At 37.4% G+C, this 21,103-nt stretch overlaps 1 protein-coding gene and 1 pseudogene across 1 annotated transcript in view; one reads left to right on the forward strand and one right to left on the reverse strand.

Annotated features, from left to right (window-relative positions):
• FMNL2 (formin like 2) overlaps positions 1-21,103 on the forward strand; it is a 255,979-nt gene that overhangs the window by 133,197 nt on the left and 101,679 nt on the right. The window contains 1 exon segment of the mRNA XM_039855892.1: positions 13,877-13,960. Within this exon segment, the coding sequence (XP_039711826.1) occupies positions 13,877-13,960 (84 nt within the window).
• Positions 8,990-9,105, reverse strand: LOC120597357 (uncharacterized; annotated as a pseudogene).

Here is a 21,103-nt window from a genome sequence, read left to right on the forward strand (position 1 = left end):
ATCAGACTTCTCTAGAAATCCCCTGAAGTGGATAGGATCCTCATGTTACAGGTGAGGAAACCAATGTTAAAAAAAGCTAAGTGACTTGCTAGTGAACATATATTAAGTAGTTTTAGTTCTAGGATATAAACTCACTTTTTTTTTTTTAAACTCTGAGAACAGATCTTTGTCCCCAGCCACAGTCTCTTCTATAGACACTATACTGCTGTCCATGTGTCTCCTGCCATGACAGGTACATTTCATTGTGACCCTAATAAGGAGGTTCTTTTGTCCTCATTTTCAGATGAAGACACCAAAGCTTAGAAATTTAGTTACTTGCCAAAATAAACTTCTAATAGCTAGAATTTGAACTCAGGCCTCAGTGATTTCAACCACATGGCATATCATTGTAATTTATAGGGATGATCAGAAGATATTGTAAAATCCTGGAGTTCATTCAGAGTCATTAAAAAAAGATTAAGCTATGATAATATGGCTGTTGTGTTAATATATTCTGATAAGTTGTATTCATTGAAAATCATGCATGGTATGTGTAGCACCTCTCCATTAAACAGTGTCTCTATTGCCCAAACATGTGGAGTAACAGAGAATATGTTGTGCTTACCATTTATAAATATGTGTATAGAAGAGAGAAAAGGAATGAATGGATCTATTTGTCAGTGGGCCAGCTGACTAAAATGGAACATTGCAGCAGCACTAAGCCAACAAACCCCTGAGATTGGAAAGTGTGTGGAGGACTGTATTTCAGGTTCTGTTTTAAAGTTCATTTAGGAAGTAGAGTAACTATTAGTTAGGTAGTTTTTTAAGTCACAAATTGGAAATTCTCTTGACTCTGTCATTTCTCCTTAAAGCTTAATATCCAACAGTGATTCATTTATACTTGGAGTTGAATTTCTCTCTGGAAGAAGACAGATCCAAATCAGAGGCAAACTTGAAGTTGGCAAACTCTTTGGGTGGAATTTACTGGATAGATTGTATCGCTTCATCCCTGGGGTCCTTAGGACTTGAATTTGAGGTTTAGTTTGCAGTAGGATAAATTGGTTCGTGTGAGTTGGGCAAGGTCTATCTCTTGAGTGAGGGGAGTAGAGTTGTTATAGAATGTAAGAATGCAAAGATTAAATGGCCAGTGTAGTATTTTGGCATTTTTCCAAATACTTATGACTCTCTTGGAAAAGCATAACACTGCTTTGTAGGAAACAGAAAAGTGTTTACATCTAGAACATATTGAGTGGGTGTACTGAGTTCAGCAGCCAGGGTCATGTCCCTCGGGCCTACTGTTGTGCTTTACCCAGTTGGGAAGCACAGGGAATCAATACAATCAGATTCCATCTCTTCTTCCCTCCCTCCTTCCCTCCCTCCCTCTCCCTTTTCATCTCTTGCTTGCATGCTTTCTCGTTCCTTTTTCTTGCACATGGCCAAGTCTAGCTCTTAAAATTGAGTAGTGCTCACCCTTGGGGCCTGCTTCCCAGAAATTCGTTGTCTGTAAATGTAGGTGTTTGCTTTCCTGTGAATGTGTTTTATTCTTGTTGCTTTGCTTGATGCATGCCGTGGAGATGTGGCCATTCTTCCTCATCATAGACCGAGACCAGATCATACACTTGGGTAGCACTTTATGCCTAGGACACATCACTGTAGTGTGAGAATATAAAACCAGAAATAATTCAAATGACATGGATTTTACTTCAAACAAATCGTAATACTCTCCTAGATAGAAACAACAAAGATCGAAAAGCTGTACCCCAAACAAGAGATACCTTTTACCAAGGTGTCAAAGGGTTTGAGTTTATAATATATGATTTAGTTAAGCTGTTTAATATATAGTCTTTTGTTTAATATCATAATTGTTTTGTAGTGCATATTATACAATCTAAATTACCATGCACCAAACATCAGAAGGTTTTGGTTTTGCTGGTATTGTGAGAGTTTTTACTTAACTCACGAATATTTCTTGAGTGTGTTTTGTTTGTCTGTCGTGTTCAGGGTATTGTTGAAAATATCAAGTATACTGGAGAACTTTCAAACTGATTGGAGGAAAAAGCTTACACATGTGAAAGGGTAGAACAACACACATGATCATGTTTGGTCCCCCAAACAAGTGCTGTAGGAGATAACACATAAAGGCAGCTCTAAGCATGGTGTATAGAAGACACAGGACCCAGGTTGAGGCATAGATGTTGGTAGAGAAGGATGGAGTGGGGGCTGTAGGGAGGAGGAGATCAGGTACAAGCTAGAGAACGGGACGAGATAGTACATTCCGGACCTTTTAAATATCTGTATATATTTATATATTCTTGTATATATAAGAATATATATTTAATTTTATATATTCTATACATAAACACATAAATATATATTTTCCTTACGGAATTGAAATAGACATGTAAGATTTAACGTGCAAATAGATGATGGCTAAATGTAATACTTTTCTTTTGGCCCTAATCATTTATTTGTCTAAAAGAAGATAAAACATCTTGGGGGATGTCTTTAGTTTATTAAAATACAACTTTGTGTGGGTGAGCAGAATTCAGCACACAATTATTATGCACCACCTGAGTGTTCTTTGCCGGAGGCTAAGGCTATAAAGGACCCCTCCAGGGACTTGCAGTGTTATAAGGACAGAGGGGGATAAATCAATAAAATAGAATGTGACTGGTGGTCCCTGCAAAAAGATTTTAAGTTGTTGAATTATTTTATTCTCACTGTCAGTTATTAAGGGAAATTTTTCAGTGTTTATGACATCTTGAGGAGTTGAACACTTAAAAAAAATTAATATAAAAAAATGTTTCCTTTGACATTGTGTATGAATTAACTTTTTGACGGTTGGTATTGGCCACCAAAATACCAGTGGCATTAAAGGAAGTAGCAGTCTTTTTTTAGCTTTACTATCAGAAGGGTATTTTTTTGCACATGAATTATTTGAATTAGTTATTGAATTCAAACTGGTTATCCAAGTTTTATGTTCTCTTTCACTTTTTTAACATCTTTTTAAAATTGATTCATAATAAACTGTGCTTACTTTAGTGCTTTTAATAACAGGGTGTTGTACATGTTTACACAGAAGTTTCCCTGGTGGTCTTCCACAGCTATGAGGGGTAAGGGTCGAAAAGCTAAGTAGCAGGCTAATGGAGGAGAGAACTAGGAGCAGAACAATGAAGACTTGTCACCCGTCAGAAGAAGGCCTATCAGGCAAGACTTCCCAATTTTCCTGCCTGTCTTGGCAGGGCTTGTCTGTAGAGGCTCCATGGATCTCTTGAAACAAAGTTCATTAAGACATAAACATGCCTTGTAGTGAAACCTAAATTGTGACAATGTTATTGTGTTTCTGTGACTGCGATACAGTTTTATTCTGTAACATGTCCTCTTCATGAGCTGGTAGTTTTACTTTTAGATTTTTCAGTAATTTAACCCTAGGACATCATCTAGTCTCCCAAGGTTTTCCATCTCCTACTGTAATTAAGTACTGGCTTTTATCAATTTGAATCTGCAGCATATAAATGGAAACTGTGCCTCTGCTCATTATCAGTGAGTAGTGGAATGAAAACTTTGGACTTTGGTGTTTTGGAAAAAGAGAAGCCATGCATTGGGTGAGCCAAAATATTGTCAGCCAGAGTATTAGTTTCCTATTGCTTCTGTAACAAATTACCATGAATTTAGTGGCTTAAAACAGCTCAATTTAATTATCTTACACTTGTACGATAGAAGCCTGACACTGATCTTGCTGGTTGAAAATCAAGTTCTCAGCAAAGCTCCATTTCTAGAAGCTCTAAGGGAGGATCCATTTCTTTGCTGTTTCAGCTTCTAGAGGCTGCCGTACTCCTTAGCTTGTGGCCCCTTTTCTCTGTCATCAAAGCCAACAATGACTGGCTGGTGAAGTCCTTCTCAGGTTGTATTACTCTGACTTCTTTCTTCTGACTCTCTTCTGCCTTCATCTCTTTTAAACTAATTTTTTTGTTTGATAAAATATTCATAATATGAAGTTTACCATTTAACCATTTTTTAAATGTACAGTTCAGTGGCTTTAAGTAAATTTACAGTGCTATGCAACTATCATCACTACTTATTTCCAGAATTCTTCATTACCCCAAACAGAAACTCTGTAGCCATTAAGCAGTAATCCCCATTCCACACTCCCCCAGCCACTGGCAACCTCTAATCTGTTTTTTGTCTTCGTGATTTTTGCCTATTCTAGATATTTCATATAAGTAGAATTATACAGTATTTGTCCTTTTGTGACTGGCTTCTTAGCATGTTTTCAAGGTTCATGTAGCATGTATTGGAACGTCATTCTTTTTATTCTGTTTCATGTATATACCTCATTTTGTTTATCCATTCATCTCTCGATGGACCCTCGTTTCTGTTTTTTGGCTATTGTGAACGATGCTGCTATAAATATTCCTGTGCAGGTATCTATGTGAGTTTCTTGAATTGGGCAGGGGGGGTGGGGTCAGCTATTCATTTCATATTTAACTTTTGAATAATCACCACACTCTTTTCCACAGTAGATGCACCATTTTACATTCCCAACAGCAATATATGAGGGTGTCAGTTTCCCCACATTCTCACCAACACGTATGTACCATTTCTTAAAATTCTTCCACTTTTAAGGACTCTTGTGATTATATTAGTCTCATTCAGGTAGTCTAAGATAATCTCCCCATCTCAATATTCTTAATCATATCTACAAATTACTTAATACGTAAGGTAACATATTCACAGGTTCTTGGGATTAGATGAGGAAACCTTCAGGGGTCATTATTCTGCCTATGACAGCAAGTCTGCCTTTGAAGTTGCAGCTTTACAAATGAGGAGCTATAGATTTGCTATTATATTGTCAAATGGTTGCCCATAAAGCAGTTGTCTAACATCTTAAGTGTGGCCTCAAGTGTAACTCTCCATCCCAGTACACAGATGTGTGCAGGGAGGCAAAGCTCTTGGCACAACGATTAGCAGACGGTTGGTAAAGAACTGTTTGAATTCCAGAAAATGTCAAGTAGTCAGGCATCACACCTCTAATGACAATCAAGTATGAGGTTTGAAAGAAATTTAGTGAGTGTTTATTTCTTTTATTCCCTTTGTGTTCGGATATAAGAATCTGTATTTCAGGAGTTGGCATGATGGCCAGAGGAGGGATGTGTGGTTTTGGCATCTATTGGATGTCGAATCACTTAAGCTGGTGATATATGGGGAGTAGTAGAGATATGGGCTGTGGGGAAACTTGGCCTAGACTGTTAGAGCTGTGCTCTTCTGTCCTATAGATAAGAGGGGCTCTCTTCCCTAGCTTCACCCATACATATTGATGATAACCTGGCCTTTTAATTAAATGGAAATTACATACATACATACATACATACATACATACATACATACATATATATATATATGCCATAATAATAAAAATGTCAATGTGGGAAGAATTTATACACACACACACATATATGTGTGTGTGTGTGTGTGTGTGTGTGTGTGTATGATTAACACTTGTTCATACCCATTTGCAAAGGGTAGTGGAAGTATGATGAACTTAAAACAGAAAATTTACATGAGACTTTGGGAAGTTTTTTGTTTAATTTGTGTTTACTGGTAAAACATGTATAATTTTCTAGAAGTTCATAACTTCACAAATAAAATGAGTTCTATGACTTCAAAGCCCCAAATCAAGGAGTAATGACAGAGACAATGGCAAATGTTGGTACGTCTCATTATGATATAAGAAAACTTGTATAGTCAGGAAATGATGGAGGCTTCCTAAAGTAGGAGAATATAATAGTAATTTACGTATTCCTTAAAATGATGATACTAAAAGTAACAGTATATAATATGAGTGCTTACTGTGTGCAGGACTTTGTGCTAACTACTGCACATGCATTATCTGATTTGATTTTCCCAAACACGCATGCACACACACATGACAGATATAAACGAGCCTTCTTTCATTATAACGGAAAAAGTCAGAGACATGTTGGCCTGGATTCTTTGTTCTACCACTGGTAATCAGTTATATGAACGTGGGTATTGTCTTCACCTTTTTAAGTCTGTTTGCTCACCTATAAAAGACAATAGGACGAAAACACAAGCAGCTTCTCTTCCAGCTCTGTACTTTTTTGATTATTAAAAAAGTATGGAAAAGTCACTTGTATTTAGTTCAGTCCTTAAAGAAAGCCTTCCAAGAAAGCAGACTGTAGCTAAAATTGTGAATGGGAGATTAGAGATATGTCTCATTCTCATAGGTTCCCCAGAAAGGACAGCTTTCCAGTCAGATTTTATTTTGAAGATGTAATTTGATCAGAGAACAGGCAGATTTCTCTTATTATGGAATTCACTGGCTACAGCGAATGATAATACCCTCGATGATTAAATAAGAATAACAGTGACAGTGAAAGATGACTGACTGATGATTCACTTCGGGGACTGTTTGGCTGGCTTCCTGAGTCCTGTGCCAGGAAAGAAGCTGAATATATTTTAGCAGCATCCTTTAGGCTAGGAGAATATTAAAATTTAGGATGTCAGGTAGTTGCTTAGAACAAGAATATATAGATGATGGAAGGAAATGGCTTTGAGGTTGGTCGAAGAGAGGGATGGATCATGTAACTTTGTAACCACCCTCCTGCCCTCAGATGTTGCAATTTTAAAGTGAACTCGTAACAGAATTGGTATATCATTTAGTATCCAGTGAGTCAACCTGATGTCCTAGTAATGGTATAAGGGAAAAAATGACAATGTGGGAAGAATTGACAGAGGAGAAACCCTTTACCTAGTGTGATTTGAAGACCCTAAAAGCCTGTTTTGCCTAGATATTTCCTTGGCTGATGACTTCCTGCTGCCTGTCAAATAAGTTTAAAATTCTGTGGTCTGGTATCCAAGGTCCTGCCTTTCTGACTTGGTCTCACACTACCCACTCCTTACCCTCAGTTTATTCTGTGTAGTTCACACTTCTCTGCCTTCTCCTATATTCCTATCTCTGTTCACACTTCTCCTTTATCTGAAATAATGAGAATCATAAGATCTAACATATTGAGTGCTTCCATACGCCTACATTGTGCTCACTACATGCATTATCAAATATAATTTTTCTCGAACTCTGTGGCAGGTAGTACCATTATTATCAATCATCTTCATCCTTATTGCTTTCACCACTTTCCTCTCCATTTTACAAGCAAGGAAACTGAAATTTAGTTTAAATAATTTACCAAGATCACACTATTAATGAGTGGTAGAGTTAGGATTGCAACCCAGGTGGCCCATCTCCAGAGCCCAAATATTAAAAATCATATTATACCATTAAATGCCATTCTTTACTGCTCTCCCCGCACATCCAAGCCCAGTGCATAGCATGTCCTGCTTTCCGTAACGAAAAGTGATGGCCGTTCTGAGGGTTGGTTGTATTACATAACAGGTTCTGTTTGTACTAGTGTGTTTATCTTCTGCTTCATTAGAGCCTCACTTTACCTCATGTTTGTATCTCGGCTTTCATTTTTTTTTTTAAATTGGGTTTTATTGTTTTGCTGAATTGAGAGAGTACCTGGCTGTCTATAGATTTGATCCAGTTACTTTTTGGGGGTTCTAGTTCATAGTTTTAAAGATATTGAAGGCTGCTGTTAAATGAAATTATTTCGTCTGAAAATATCAATAACAAATAATAGTGTGCATTTTCACTTTAACCTTCCATGCTAACGGCTATCTCTGCAGTTATTCATGTAGAATTGTTGGATTTCTTTGCTTGGACACGTCGTATTTTAGAAACACCATAGTTTAAGTGTCATGGGAAGATTGTGATCATACAGACCTCTCTTTTGAGTCCTGGCTTTGCCCCTGTCTCGTGCATGGAAGAATTAAAGTCCTTGTCCTTCCTTCAGTTTCCTTCTCTGTTGAATAGAGAAGATAATACCTACTTGTGAGGATTATGAAGCAGAATAAATGGGATAATGTTTGCAGAGAACCTACATGCCTGAGACATATCAGACCGTCAGTAAATGATACATCTTATTGTTTTTGGCCTTTAATTTTGATTCTGACCTTCAATTTCGAATTACTTGCTTTTTTAAAACTCTGGACTGTTTGTTCGTTTTAGTTTGCTTTGTGATTCAAGTCGTGTGGGCCTAGATTACCAGAAGTAAGTGGTAGATCAGGGTTGGAATCCAGCTAGTCCAGCTTAAGAGCCAAGCTGGTAAGTCCTTGCTCCTTATCTCCCTCATTAGATCTCATTCTGTACTGTGCTGCCCAAGCACCCGGTTGCAACTCATCACATTTCCTTGCCTTTTGTAGCATAAAGTCATGGCTTTGGGGAGGGATAAATGAGGAGTTGTTTGGGTAGAATTTCAGTGTCCTACGATGAAAGTGTTCTAGAGATATGTTATACCACATTGTGACTATCGTTAACACTACTAAACTGTACACTTAAATGTGGTTAAAATGGCACATTTTATATAAATTTTTCTTTTTATTTACCACAAATTAAAAAAAGTAGTAGCTCTTTTATCATTTAAGAACTTTAAATGATTGTCTATGCCGCTTCTCTTGAGACATGCTTTTTCCTGCTCCCATAACCAACACTGCTTGTAAAGACTACGTCTTTTCTTTTGTACAGGTGGTTATGTAATAGAACAGTTTCTGTTGTTCAATTTAGTGACTTAATACTGAGAAGTTTTAATTGAGAGATTAAAAGAACAAAGGAGCTATATTATATAAGGTGTGTTTGAGTATGATTTACTTTCACTGCTGTGTGTCTACATAACACTGTGGATTTCTCAGTATGGGCCTTGAGGATATCAGGGAAAAAGGGAGGTTTTCCAAATTTTATTTCTCATGGACTTGGGACAAGAGCTGATATCAAAAAACTGTATTCCTAGGACATGGGTTTATTTGTTTCTGAATGAGTAGGATACCTTCGTTGTGCTCTGTGTGTATATTATAGTTAATCTGTAAGTATAACATCAAAGGTATAGACTCTCTCTCTTTATTTTATTTATTATTATTTTATTATTATTATTTATGCCCACAGCACCTGGTCTTCCTAGGTGGTCTCCCATCCAAGTACTAACCAGGCCCGACCTTGCTTAGCTTCCAAGATCAGACATCGGGCTTGTTCAGGGTGGCATGGCCGTAGACCTCGTAGACTCTCCTTAACCATAATTAATTTCTTCATGAAGTACCCAGAAACTTGGTGTTTCATTCTTATTTTCAAAATGTTCTGAGATGGAAAGCACATTTAAAAACAATATAAACTAGTACAGTTAAAAATAAAACCAGAATATAAACCAAATTTGAACTACCACTTGGTAGATTAATTGTTATAGTTGATACTGATTTTAATTTACTGGCAACAAAAAACAAAGTTCAGTTTTCATAGTTTACTGTATATGGCAGAAGAGTGCCTAAAACATAATTTTTCTTTTCAGGATTGAAAAAGAATTGAACTTGAATATTTTTCCCCATGACTCCTTGTTTGAGAGATAATTACTAATAAGTAATAGGCATTATCATTGACTGAGGTTTTATAAGAAACAAGCATTCTTTGGTGTCTAGACTTCGTTAATAGCTAAAGCATAAATGCTGACTCAGTGAAGATATTTTTCGACTGTACAGTATGACCAAGTTAGTTTGCTTTTCATTTATTCAGCAGTCTGCTTAGTGCCTGCTGTTTGCCATATACTGTGCCAGACATCGGAGATTAACAAAGAAATTGTCCTCGAAGTACCTGAAGTGACGATTTGGGTAGGGAAACAGATTATTAGGGTACAGTGTGCAAGATGCTTTAATGGAGACGTGTATAGTGCCATTAGAGTAGTTGGGGAAGGTTCTCATGGTAAATGATATTTTAGATGATTCTTAAAAGTTCGCTTGGTTGAAAGGAAGCAAAGGGACATTTCTTACGGAAAGAATACTCTTGGATGGTCTAATTTATTTTAACTAGGAACTTGTACAATCTAGACATAGGAAATTAACATCCATTAAACTTTTCAATTCAAGGAGCAAATGACTTCAGTGGAGCTTTGGCATGTCCTTGAATGCAGCAACTTCATGATTAAATTCTCTCCTATGACTACAGTGCAACTATTACGGCACATGGTCAAAGCTCAGTAAATATTGGATGGATTGATGGATGGAAGGAAGGAAAGGAGAGCTCTGTGTCACGAATATCACAAAGTGTGTATGAAGTAGAGTTAGTTGTCATTGTGTTAGGAAAACTTGGAAGTTGATTTACATTTTCAGTCAGATAGAAGAGCAGTCCATTTTTATATAGGTAGCAAAGGGACCTGGAGATAGAGCCAGTGTTTTCCTCAGAAAATAGCTTGGACTCTTAGGAATTACCTGCATAAACGTTTAGCTTGGACTCCAGAGTCCTGCCCTATGCAGCACAAAAGGAATGAGTTCACTCTAAAAAAAGTTTAAAGGCAGATATTACCGGCTAATCACAACATCCCTGAACTTTAGCCAGGCCTCTGTGGAGTGTCTGATTTTAAATAGAGCTGCTTCCTCATGATCTCTGTTGAATTGTTAAGCTTATGCAGTGTATGCCTGAGCAGTTCAGAGGCTTGACCTGTAGAGGGGGTTATTTTAGATGAATGATTACCAAGCACAGTATTAGTTTTGATGTACTGATGTTGAGCCACTTCTCCCAGCAATAATGAGTCATCAGGCCCCAAAAGACTTCTTAAGACTCCTCTCATTTAGAAAGATATGTACCTTTTTTCTAACCTCCAGAATTGTAACCTGCTTGGCTTTTCTCTTGGATGTCTCATAGCTATCTCAGACTTAAACAGGGCCATTTAGAAATCTTACTTCCTCCACACCTGTGCTTTCCTTTGAGGTGTGCCACTCTTACTAAATGAACCACCATTCACCTAAGTGACTCAAGGTAGAAGCAAGGCATTAATTATTAATTCTTGACATCCTCCCTCAACCCTTACTTAAGTCTAACCAGTCAATTTTACTTAATATTACTGACATCCATCTACTTCACTTCATTTGATGTTTCATCACCCTCGTCTAAGCCATCATTCATTTGAACTACTGCCCTGGCCTAGGCCTCTGTGCTTCCACTTTTGCTGTTTAATCATTTGTCCACAAAGCACATAACAGTCATCTTTCTAAAATGTAACTTGATTATGTCATCTCATACTTACAAGCCTTTAATGGCTTCCCGTTGTACTTTAGATTAAATAAAAAGTATTTACCCTGGCCTACATTGCTGGGCATGACATAGCCATGATTTATCTCCACAACTTTAGCTTTCCCTCATCCCCTCTCTTACTTTCTCTCCAGCCATGCTTACTCTCTTTCAGTGTTTTGATGTGCCAAGCTGTTTCACCTGTTTCCTCTGCTCAGAATGCCATTGTCCACTCTTCACCGGGCTCGCTCCCTCTTGGTTTTAGGAATCATCTCGTTACTTTTTCCTAAGAGGTCTTTCCAGATTGTCCAATCTAAAGTTGACCTCTGATGATCTCTGTGAAACTTATCAGAGTTTAAGAAAATGAGTTTTTTTCACCCGTGTCTCCCCAACCATAATATGATGCTCTGCAAGGACCATATCCATCTGGTTCCCCCACTGTGCTGCAGAGCACAGTGCTTGTAAAAGAGCAGTGCTTCATAAACATTTGTTACGTGGAAGACTGTTTCATTAAAATAAAAGTTAATCTAGGCAGGAGCATCTTGGCTTTCTCTTTGCGGTAGCAACAGAGCCTGCATCTAATTCCTTATCAGGGTTTGCACACTTTTCCCACATGAGTGTCTAGTGTCTAGAATAGTAACAGAAAGTCAGTTATTTGCTACTTTTGCCTTACTGCCAAAAAAAAAAAAAAAAAAAAAAGTAGCATTTTCAGAGTTTGTCCTTGGAAATCTAACAGACTAAGTTTAGGCCTTGTTTTTACTCCTCTGAAACTGTCTAACCTTAACCTTGAACAAGTTAAACAACTTCTGCCAGGTCTATTTTCTCATATATAAAATGGGGAAAATTATATCCATGGGTTTATTATGAAGATAACATGAGATTAGGTATTGAAAGTGCCTCATACAGTGCTTGGCACCTTGCAGTTCAGGCATTCTTTTCTTATCCCCTTTATATCGCAAGAGATTAATAAGGACTCAGAGAAAAACTTATTTAACTTACCTCATAAACTTACTGTTCTTATTTAATGCGTAATCATACCCAGGGGCACTTACACGAGGTCAGCATCAGTTTAAGAGGAAATAATTCCTCTCTAGGGTGCAAATAAACAATGATGGACTGGTTATTTAATGGTCAATACCATTGGGCTCCCTCAGAAAGATATACATGGAATTCTCCTTTGCCTTATCCCAGGAGTTGTTGTTTAATGTTGTAAAATTAAAATAGCAAATAAATACAAGTAGATTTTTTCCATTCTAGTTCAAGCAGGCAGTCTATAGAGATAGGCCCTATGAAAATACTTTTCCCATTTTAGGTATTTCTATGGAGAAGCCTTGGCAATGCCATTGAAAACTCTGGAGTCCAAAGCCTTCTAATTATGTTGTCAGCTTTGAGGATCATTAAAAAATTTAATATTATGAAGACAGTTTATTAGATTCGAATGGGTTAGATTCAAATTAGTAAGTGCTGTATATCTACCACCTACTTAGACCTTCCAATTTGGATGCTAGATTGAGTTTAAGGGAAAATGCTTTATATCTATCAGAATCATCAAAGGTTAACTCTCTGCCTCTGTTTAGTCAGAATAACTCACCTACCCTTGTCTCTATTAAATTTGTTTCACTGGATGACATGAGACAGTAACCATGGCGAGGGGAATCACTTCTCTATAAGCCAGGTCCTCCGCAGAGCTGGGGACTTGAGCAATAAAAGTTCAAGAACTTTGCATTTGTGTGCTCAAAAATTGGCACAGGGAAGGAGCTGTATTGTTTATTTTGGGATAGTTATTGATAGAGTGTTATCGATAGATTGGGATAGAGTGTTGATACAAGGGGATAGATAGGAGAATTAGTAGATGTAAAACACTGAGTACTTAGCTCAGTTGTTTAGAGCACAAGAGCTTTAGGGAGGCCAAGGGAACAGACATGAATTCCTTCTGGGGCTATCCCACTTGCCATGTTATGTAGTTAAAGATTTTACCTCAGACCCAAGCCAAGTATCTTGAGAATGTGTATGATTGGTTATTTGGGACATTAGACTAATAACATGTAAATGTAATGGAAAAATCCATGGCCCACACTATAGAAGGTGCACTGTAGTGACAGAGAGGGGAGGGAGTTACATGAGTACTACTGTCCAGACATCTCTTTTAGCTCATAGTCAGTTTCGTAAAGCCAGTACAGCTAAACTGAGAATTGGAGTTGCTCATGTTAACATATGTCTTGAAGGAGTGCTGTCATCTCACAGAGGTAACAGAATCAGTTATATCATCATTTTTTTTTTTTTTTTAAATCTGTGCTTTTACTTGTAGTTGTCTGTCAAAGCGAGTATAAGTCAGTGTTATCTATCAATGGCTCTAGTCACTGTGTTATCTTTTGGTGTTTTCTGTTCAGTGTCTGGTGGGACTGCAGTGCTTTAAAAAGAAATTGGGACAATACCCTCTCAACAATTGCTGAACCTTTGTTGAGTAGAAGGGAAGCCCACTGTTAAATAAAGAAATAATGCATTACCTGTGCTGAAATGCAAGTCTGTGTAGTTCAAAGCCGACCTCTTCCCTTTCGCTGTCCCAGCACAAGACTTCAATCTCTCCCCTCCCATTAAACAGATTTGATGTTTAAATGATTTCCGTAGGGTATTTCTGTTTAATCAGATGCTAGGAATTGAAAAGAAGTCATAAAAGAACCACAGTAGTATTCTTTGGTTCTGTGAGTTAGCCATTAGCAGTCTGTTGTAGAATGTAACAAATCTCTTCCTTTTTTTTCTTTTTTCCAGAATGCTATGAACCTACCCCCTGACAAAGCCAGGTTACTGCGGCAGTATGACAATGAGAAAAAGTGGGAACTGATTTGTGATCAGGTAAGAAACAGTGATGCTTTTATTAAGAATCAGTGAAAGAAGAGAACCAGATTTCCTTCCTAAATATATCAGACTTTTTCCAGGAGGTGAATGAATTTGTTTTGTGACTCTTTGCCTTCCTGTTTCTTATGACCAGAGGAAAAGTTAGAAAGTGACTTCTTTTATTCTTGCATTATTTTGACTCTCTTTTATTTTCAGATGTTTTGCAGTTAGACTTTCTGGGAAATCTAATCAAGTGGACAAACCAAATTCAGATCTGTTTTACTATTTTCATAGCAGTTTATACTGCTTGAATAATGCAGGTTCCTTATTCACATATGTTAATGTATATTCATGCAGAAAGCTGAATTGTTTATAAAGAAACATTGTTTAGGCTGATAAAAAATTATTTCAGGTTTTTAGCTATTCTCCAGATATTTTTATTTTATCATTAACACATTGTAACAAAATCATACTCTTCAGAGGTATATAAAATAAAAAGTGGAATTTTCCATTTTCTTTCTACCTTCCAAATTCTGTACCTTAGAGATCTACTGGTAAGATTTTGAAGTCTGCTTCTAGCTTTTTCTATGTTTTTGGTTTTTAAAAACAAAGAAAAGATATATGAATATATACACAGTCCTCTGTATTTTGATATATTTGTCAGTATATGTCTCTACCTCATTCTTTTAAATGGTAGGTAGTATTCCATTGTCATTAGTAATTTTGGGGGCCTTTATTGTGGGGCTAGATGCAGGCTAGTTGTTTTAAAACCTAATTATTCTCTAAAGGTAGAGAGTCAGCTCTGTATATTATATGTTATTAGCTATTTTATTTTGTGCCATGAGCTTCAGAGTGATTGTGTCCCTTCCTCCATTCCCTTGTCCCCTTGAAAATTTCTGGAGAGTATTGTAATTCCTCCTAACACAGCTCCCTTGGATCTCTTCTGTGGGGACAAGATATGTCAGGGAAGCAGAGCGGTTTCTGTTCTCCATAGGTAGAGAGTCCATGTTTCCTAAGAAAGAGAGACCTGCAGTTCACATAGAATTTCTGAAGCACTCATCGTATGTTGTTTGCCCCTAAACTAAAACAGTAATGAAATGGTGGTGAAATCCTCCTCTCTCTTCCATGCTATATTTGAGCCCCAAGAATAGATAGAAACTGAAGAGGAAGCTATTGCTTACATGACTGCAATCCAAAAGAAAGGTTTGCTGACACTAATGTCCTTTTTTGAGACTTAATTTTTAATGAATATTATCTAAACGTGTTATTGCAAGGAAAAGTGATTTGTGACAGTGAACAAAGATAATAGGGAAAATTAATATAAAGGAAAGGTAATCACACAAGTAAGGGAGGTCCAAGGGTGTGAAAAATGCTGTAGTGTGATAGGTTCTGAGTAGGGAGGGCGCAGACAAAGGGGAGCTGTCTTGGGGGACTGTTTTGTTAGTGCTACAAGAAAGGGCTGACCCTTCCTTCCTCAGACCTGCAGAGACATTCACCTGCCAACTCAGTCTGCCCTGATCCTTTCTCACTTTATTGAATTATTAATTTTTGTATCTCCAATATGCTATAAAGGGACGACTGCTGACGATGGAAGATTTCTAGCAGCTGTGCCCACTCTTAGACCAAAAGTAGCTTCATAGGGTTGGTGGTAGAGTCATAGGGCCTCTGAGGCTGGGAGAGGAGCAAGTCAGTTATCTAATTATGTTTCTGATTTTCAGATTCTCAAAGTTCAGGTTATTTTAGCCTTAAATGTTAATATGCCAGAACATGGAGAATTTAGCTGTTTCATCTATCTTTTTCTGGCAGTCACTTCAACACATACCGAAAGCTCCAAACTGAAGCGGCTCCATCAGTTCTGAGGTGTCATGGGTGATTTGTTGGTAATAGTGAAATAATAATCATCATTATTATTGTTGCCAGTAGCCAGCATTTAGTAAGTAGGTATTCTTAAGAGCTTTGTGTTTAATCTTCAAAGCACAGCAATAAGATATTTATTAGTATCTCCATACGATATATGGGGGAAACTGAGACTTAGAGACTAAATCATTGCCGAAGTTCATATAGCTATTAAGTAGTAATGTGGCATAGGTGATCAGATTCTACAGAATGTGCACACTCTGCGGTCTGTACCCTAAGCATACTTTCTGCTCCCTTCCTCACCAAGTACTCGTGTGTGGTTGATATACTAAGAATAAATAAAAAATACAGGGTATTTCTGTTTCTCAGACTTGCATTCTGGTATTCTTTCCTGAGAGGGAGAGAAAGTCAATTGTAACACAGGCACTGAGCATAACCTACCCTATACACATTACCACTATGGTGAACTGCCATTTTTGGTCAGCCATTAGTCATTGTGAAAATTGTGAACTTTTTGTCGCACACATGCAAATCATTTCTCCTGTGTATGTTTATCAGAGAAGAGAGAAAATCCGTAAACTTAAAGCATGCATAATGTAATAGTCACATGGCAAATATAATGTATTGATGTTTATTTGATCGAATGGACATTTGAATAACCTGATGGACATTCAAAATACTTTTGCTTTTGTGATTCCATTTATGTGAAATGTCTAGAATAGGAAAATCCATAGAGACAGAAAGTCAGTTAATGGTTGCTGTGGACTGCAAGGGGGGATGACAGTGACTGATAATGGGAATTTATCTCAATAAACAAGATATTTGCCTCTGCAACAATCAGGCATAGATAGGAAAAAAGGGGAGGAGAATTTGAGAGAAATAATTAAATGTTTGTATGGATCTTCTTTGGATCCTAATCTGAGCAAGCTAAGTAAGAAAAGACTTTTTGAGAAAATTGGGGTATTCCATTAGTGACTCCAAAGAAATTATTAGATGATTCCAAAAAATTATTGTTGACTTTGTTGGGTTTGGTTTTGGCATTGTGATTGTATAAGAATATGTTGTCATTTTTTTCAAAAAATGCATACTGATGAGGGGGTGAAATTATATGACTGGGGTTTTTGTAAAATACTTCATTAAAAGAAAAATTGAAAAAAGAGATGAAGGAAATGTGGAAAAATCTTGATAGTTGATGAATCTTGGTGGTGGCATACATTGGTGTCTATTATAGTGTGCTCTCAATTTTTGTGTACCTTTGAAAATTTATAATATAAAATTTAAAAATAAAAGATATTTGCACTTAATGATCTCCACTTTTTCCTCATCTATAAAGTGTAGTTAATACTAACATCCTGAAATTATTTTGAGGATTGGAGGTAATATATGTAAAGTACCTAGAATAACACCTGGCACATAGTAGGCGTTTCATAAACGATGTAGCTGCTTCTGCTGCTGCAAAGGGGTCCAGACATTTAATATTGGTAGCATTGTTTTTATTGTTAAATTGTCTGCAAAAGATTCAGAAAAATTTATTGCGTTGGCTCTATCATTGTATGTTTACCCAAACATACTTTATGATTAGAAGTCAGGATGCTGTCGGGAAAAGGCACAGCTATAAAATTTCAGTCCAAGAAAACATTAAGGCAAGCATCTTATCAGTAAAGTCTTAAAACAATGACTGTGGAGTGTTGTCATTGACATCTGACCCATTAACTCTCCCTGGCCCCTGATGCTTTGTGCACAGTATATTGAATACAAATATTAATTTTATTTCTTTTTAAACAAATAATGGCAGATATATTATTATCTGTTATTTAAGATACATGTTATAGGCAAGTTGTACAAAGTGAAATAGGATATTACAGAAGGAAGTATGTGAACAAAAGTGTTGGAGGGCTTATGGTGAAATTATTTCAGGTTTAGTTCTATGAAAAATTATGTGGACACTGAATCATGGAACTGGTGAGTGTCTCCTTTTATTCCTTGGCTGCTAGAATGCTCAGAGCCAATCTGCGGTTCACCCATTACCAAGTAAACAGTGTCCTACAGGCATGTGTTTTGTTTACCAGTCTTATCCATGACTTCCTATAATTTTTCCTGCCCACATTTTCCTTCCTCACTGATTTCCTCATTTTAAAAAAAAGTCTTTTATAAAGTTGTAAACTTTCATAAGTCATCTTTTTGAATGAGGAACATAATAATATATCGACTTCTGGTGAACAAAGATTATCCTTGCACTGATAATGAAACCTAAATTTTCTATGTGTTGTGGGCATCATGTAAATCAGTCCATCAAACCTACTGTCTTTCTCTAAAGAAGCACATATGGAGGATTAAAATAAGATGCTTTGTCCTGATTCAGTTTAGGAAAGTCAGTTGAGTTGACTAGAATTCATATACTTTTTTATACTTTCATATGGTTGCATTAATATGTCTCTTTGTTTTGTAAGTATTTAAATATGTCTTCCCACACCATAAGTGAGTTACTTAAGGGCATGGGCCATGTGTCATTTGCATGCGTACCTCCAGTACCTTGCTTAGTGCCTGAAACAAAATAGGTGCTTATTGCAAGTGTATTGAATGAAAGAAAGAATAGCTAAATGATATGTTAGGGTGACAGTGGGGAAGGAAGAGAAGGCAAAAGGAAGAAGAAGGTAGGTGGGAGAGGAAGCATGGGGTGGGTAGAGGTTTCCTGTTTCTCTATCTTTTTCACCTTTCTCTACCTATTGGCGTAATTTGATGGTGATAAGTGAAACTAAACTTCACCGCTCACTTCTGGAAACTCTTTTAAAGAAGAAAGGATGCCTGATGTAGATACAAAGGAGTCTGTATGGGCATTTGTGCAGTGAAGCTCTGTCTTCACCTACCCATGGTCAACTGAAAATCCAGTTCTTTGGCTAATACTAGGGCACAAAATAAAAAAAAAAATTAAGTGATTAAATCCCAAAGAGCTTTCTATAGTAAGAGTATTCCAGCAATGTTCCTTAGTCCTTTCCTAGATTATCGTGTAAATGTAAACAGGACCTGAGCTTCTAATGGGTCTCATAAGTTAAAATAACATGGGAAAACTGTTTAGCCCTGGTCAGAATGGGGCTGCAGAAGCCACGGAGAGCCTTCCCTGATGGATTTTGGGTGGTGCAGGGTGCAGCCCAAAGGGTTTATTTCTGTGCTGTAGTAAGTGGGCTGAGTTCCCATGAGGACATTAATTTGAGGACTCTGAGGATACTAAGGAAAGTTTCAAATGGCATGAGATTGACAGTTTCAGAGTAAAAAGCTGGAAATGATAAAGTTCTTTTGACAATTGCAAATGACAGTAAAAGGGCTCTTTCAGTGTTCTTCATAATTTGCAGACAGAGAACACCCCTTACTCTTCTGCCTCAATTTTTGGTGTTCCCTGAACAGAGACTTTTGTGCTGCATTGTTTGGCTTTGGGGTCTTGGCTGTTTCATACCAGTTTAGGGTAAAGGCTGCTTTTAGGGAGCTTGAGAGATCTCAGATGAACCTAAGACTTTCAAATCATTATATCAGATAGGGTTGTTAGAGACCATTTATTTCAAGCCACTCTTTATTTTTCTAACTTAAAAAGTTAACACATGCTTGTCAAAGAAAATTAACTCTTTTAGAGCATATGCAGTACAGTGAAAGTCCTTTCACCTTTTCTACCTATTCATTCATCCTCTTAATTTATTGATGATGAAACTGAAGTTTAAGAGCATAAGTGACTATACTGTTAGTACCAAGGCCACCCTGGCTAGTTAGTGAGATGAGAACACCTATTTCCAAACTCTAGTTATGAGCCCTTTCAGTTATTCCTGGTTACAAAGGGACCTGGAAATGATCCATTGAAACAAAAAAGAGGCTATCACAGAGGCTTCATCTGTGTCTTCTCAGGTGTTATTGGTGGGGAAGGAGATTGGTTCATAACTATGCCTCTGGTGAATGATGAAGTGGAAGTGGTTAGTCATAAATTCAGGAAGTTTTAGATGACTAATACTGATGAGTATAGATTACATGAATGTATAATTCAGTCCTGAAACATTAGTGGCGCCACACCTGAGTTGGCTCAGAAAGTTTCCATGTGGCTTTGCCCCTCCTGTCAGCGTGATTTATTTTGGGGAGTGGTTTCGCATGGCTCGACCTTGCCCCCTAATGGCTGGCTATTGTTTTGCATTGTAGCCTTAGTGAGAGATGGGGGTCTTCAGTCTCCTTGGCTTGTATGGAATGATATGAGAGATTAAAAACAACAAAAAATGTGAGAGTGAGGAGGCGGCAGGAAACCATTACCCACTTACACTCAGCTTCCTGTGTTAAGCACTTCAGGAAGATTAAATTTCACCTCCCAAGGCTTGGCACGTGTCCTGATCAAGAAAGAGGAGGGCCCCAGCTGCCACAGGCCAGAGCTGAGTCAGAGCAGTGGCACCGAGATACTCCACTACACTAAGATAGTTCTTTACTCCATTACAGTGAGAGTTGCTCTCTTGTCCTTTTCAACACAACCGACCCGTACCATTTAAATGCAATCATTAGGAGCATAATTATTTTTTAAATCCTTTACTTATATTTTCTAATACTATCTCTTTCAAAAGATAAAAAGTTACTTATTGGATAACTTGTATCAATAGTTACAAGTTAAGCCAATTTATCACTTGAGTAAAATTTCCTAAAAAATTAAAGAGCAAACATATTGCTAATTTTTTTTTTTTTTTAATGTTCGTGATTTTGTGATCTAGTACAGCTCTTCTCTGCCAAGTAAGCAAATATTACTGGATACTGATATATCATTTTGTGTGGACCATCAGATCCTAGGTAATGAGGACTTGTCCTTGGAGCACCAGGGGTAGTAAATGAGTGGCGGCATGGTGAAGGTGGGAAGGAGACTGTGGCCTACTTCAGTGTTGGTGGCTGCCATGTTTGTTATTTGAGCAAGCCTGCGAATAGCATAGACAGTGGGGAAGAAGTTGAGGAAAAGATAGCGATGCAGCAGCAGCCTTACCCCTGGCTCCCAGACTCCAGACTTAATCTGCCTTCGGCCGCTGTCCTCAAGTTCCAGGCTTTGATTCTACATTTAGCCACAGTCACTTCATTCTGGCTTTACCAGCTGTTGGTCTACCAGATGGCCATCTCCCCTTATCCAGTCCTCTGGCTGGCTGATATTTTTACTATATTTAATATTGTTTGATGTTAAATTAAAATTTTTATTATGTTTCCATAATTCTGTGGCATGTTGAAATGCTATCTTTTTAAATCATTACGAGGTTTTTGAGATGTGTTTAATTCTTTGGAAAGTCTATCTTTCAAACCCTA

Source organism: Pteropus medius, unplaced genomic scaffold, assembly GCF_902729225.1.
Source record: "Pteropus medius unplaced genomic scaffold, Ma_sr-lr_union100, whole genome shotgun sequence".
In the NCBI taxonomy this organism is placed as follows: domain Eukaryota; kingdom Metazoa; phylum Chordata; class Mammalia; order Chiroptera; family Pteropodidae; genus Pteropus; species Pteropus medius.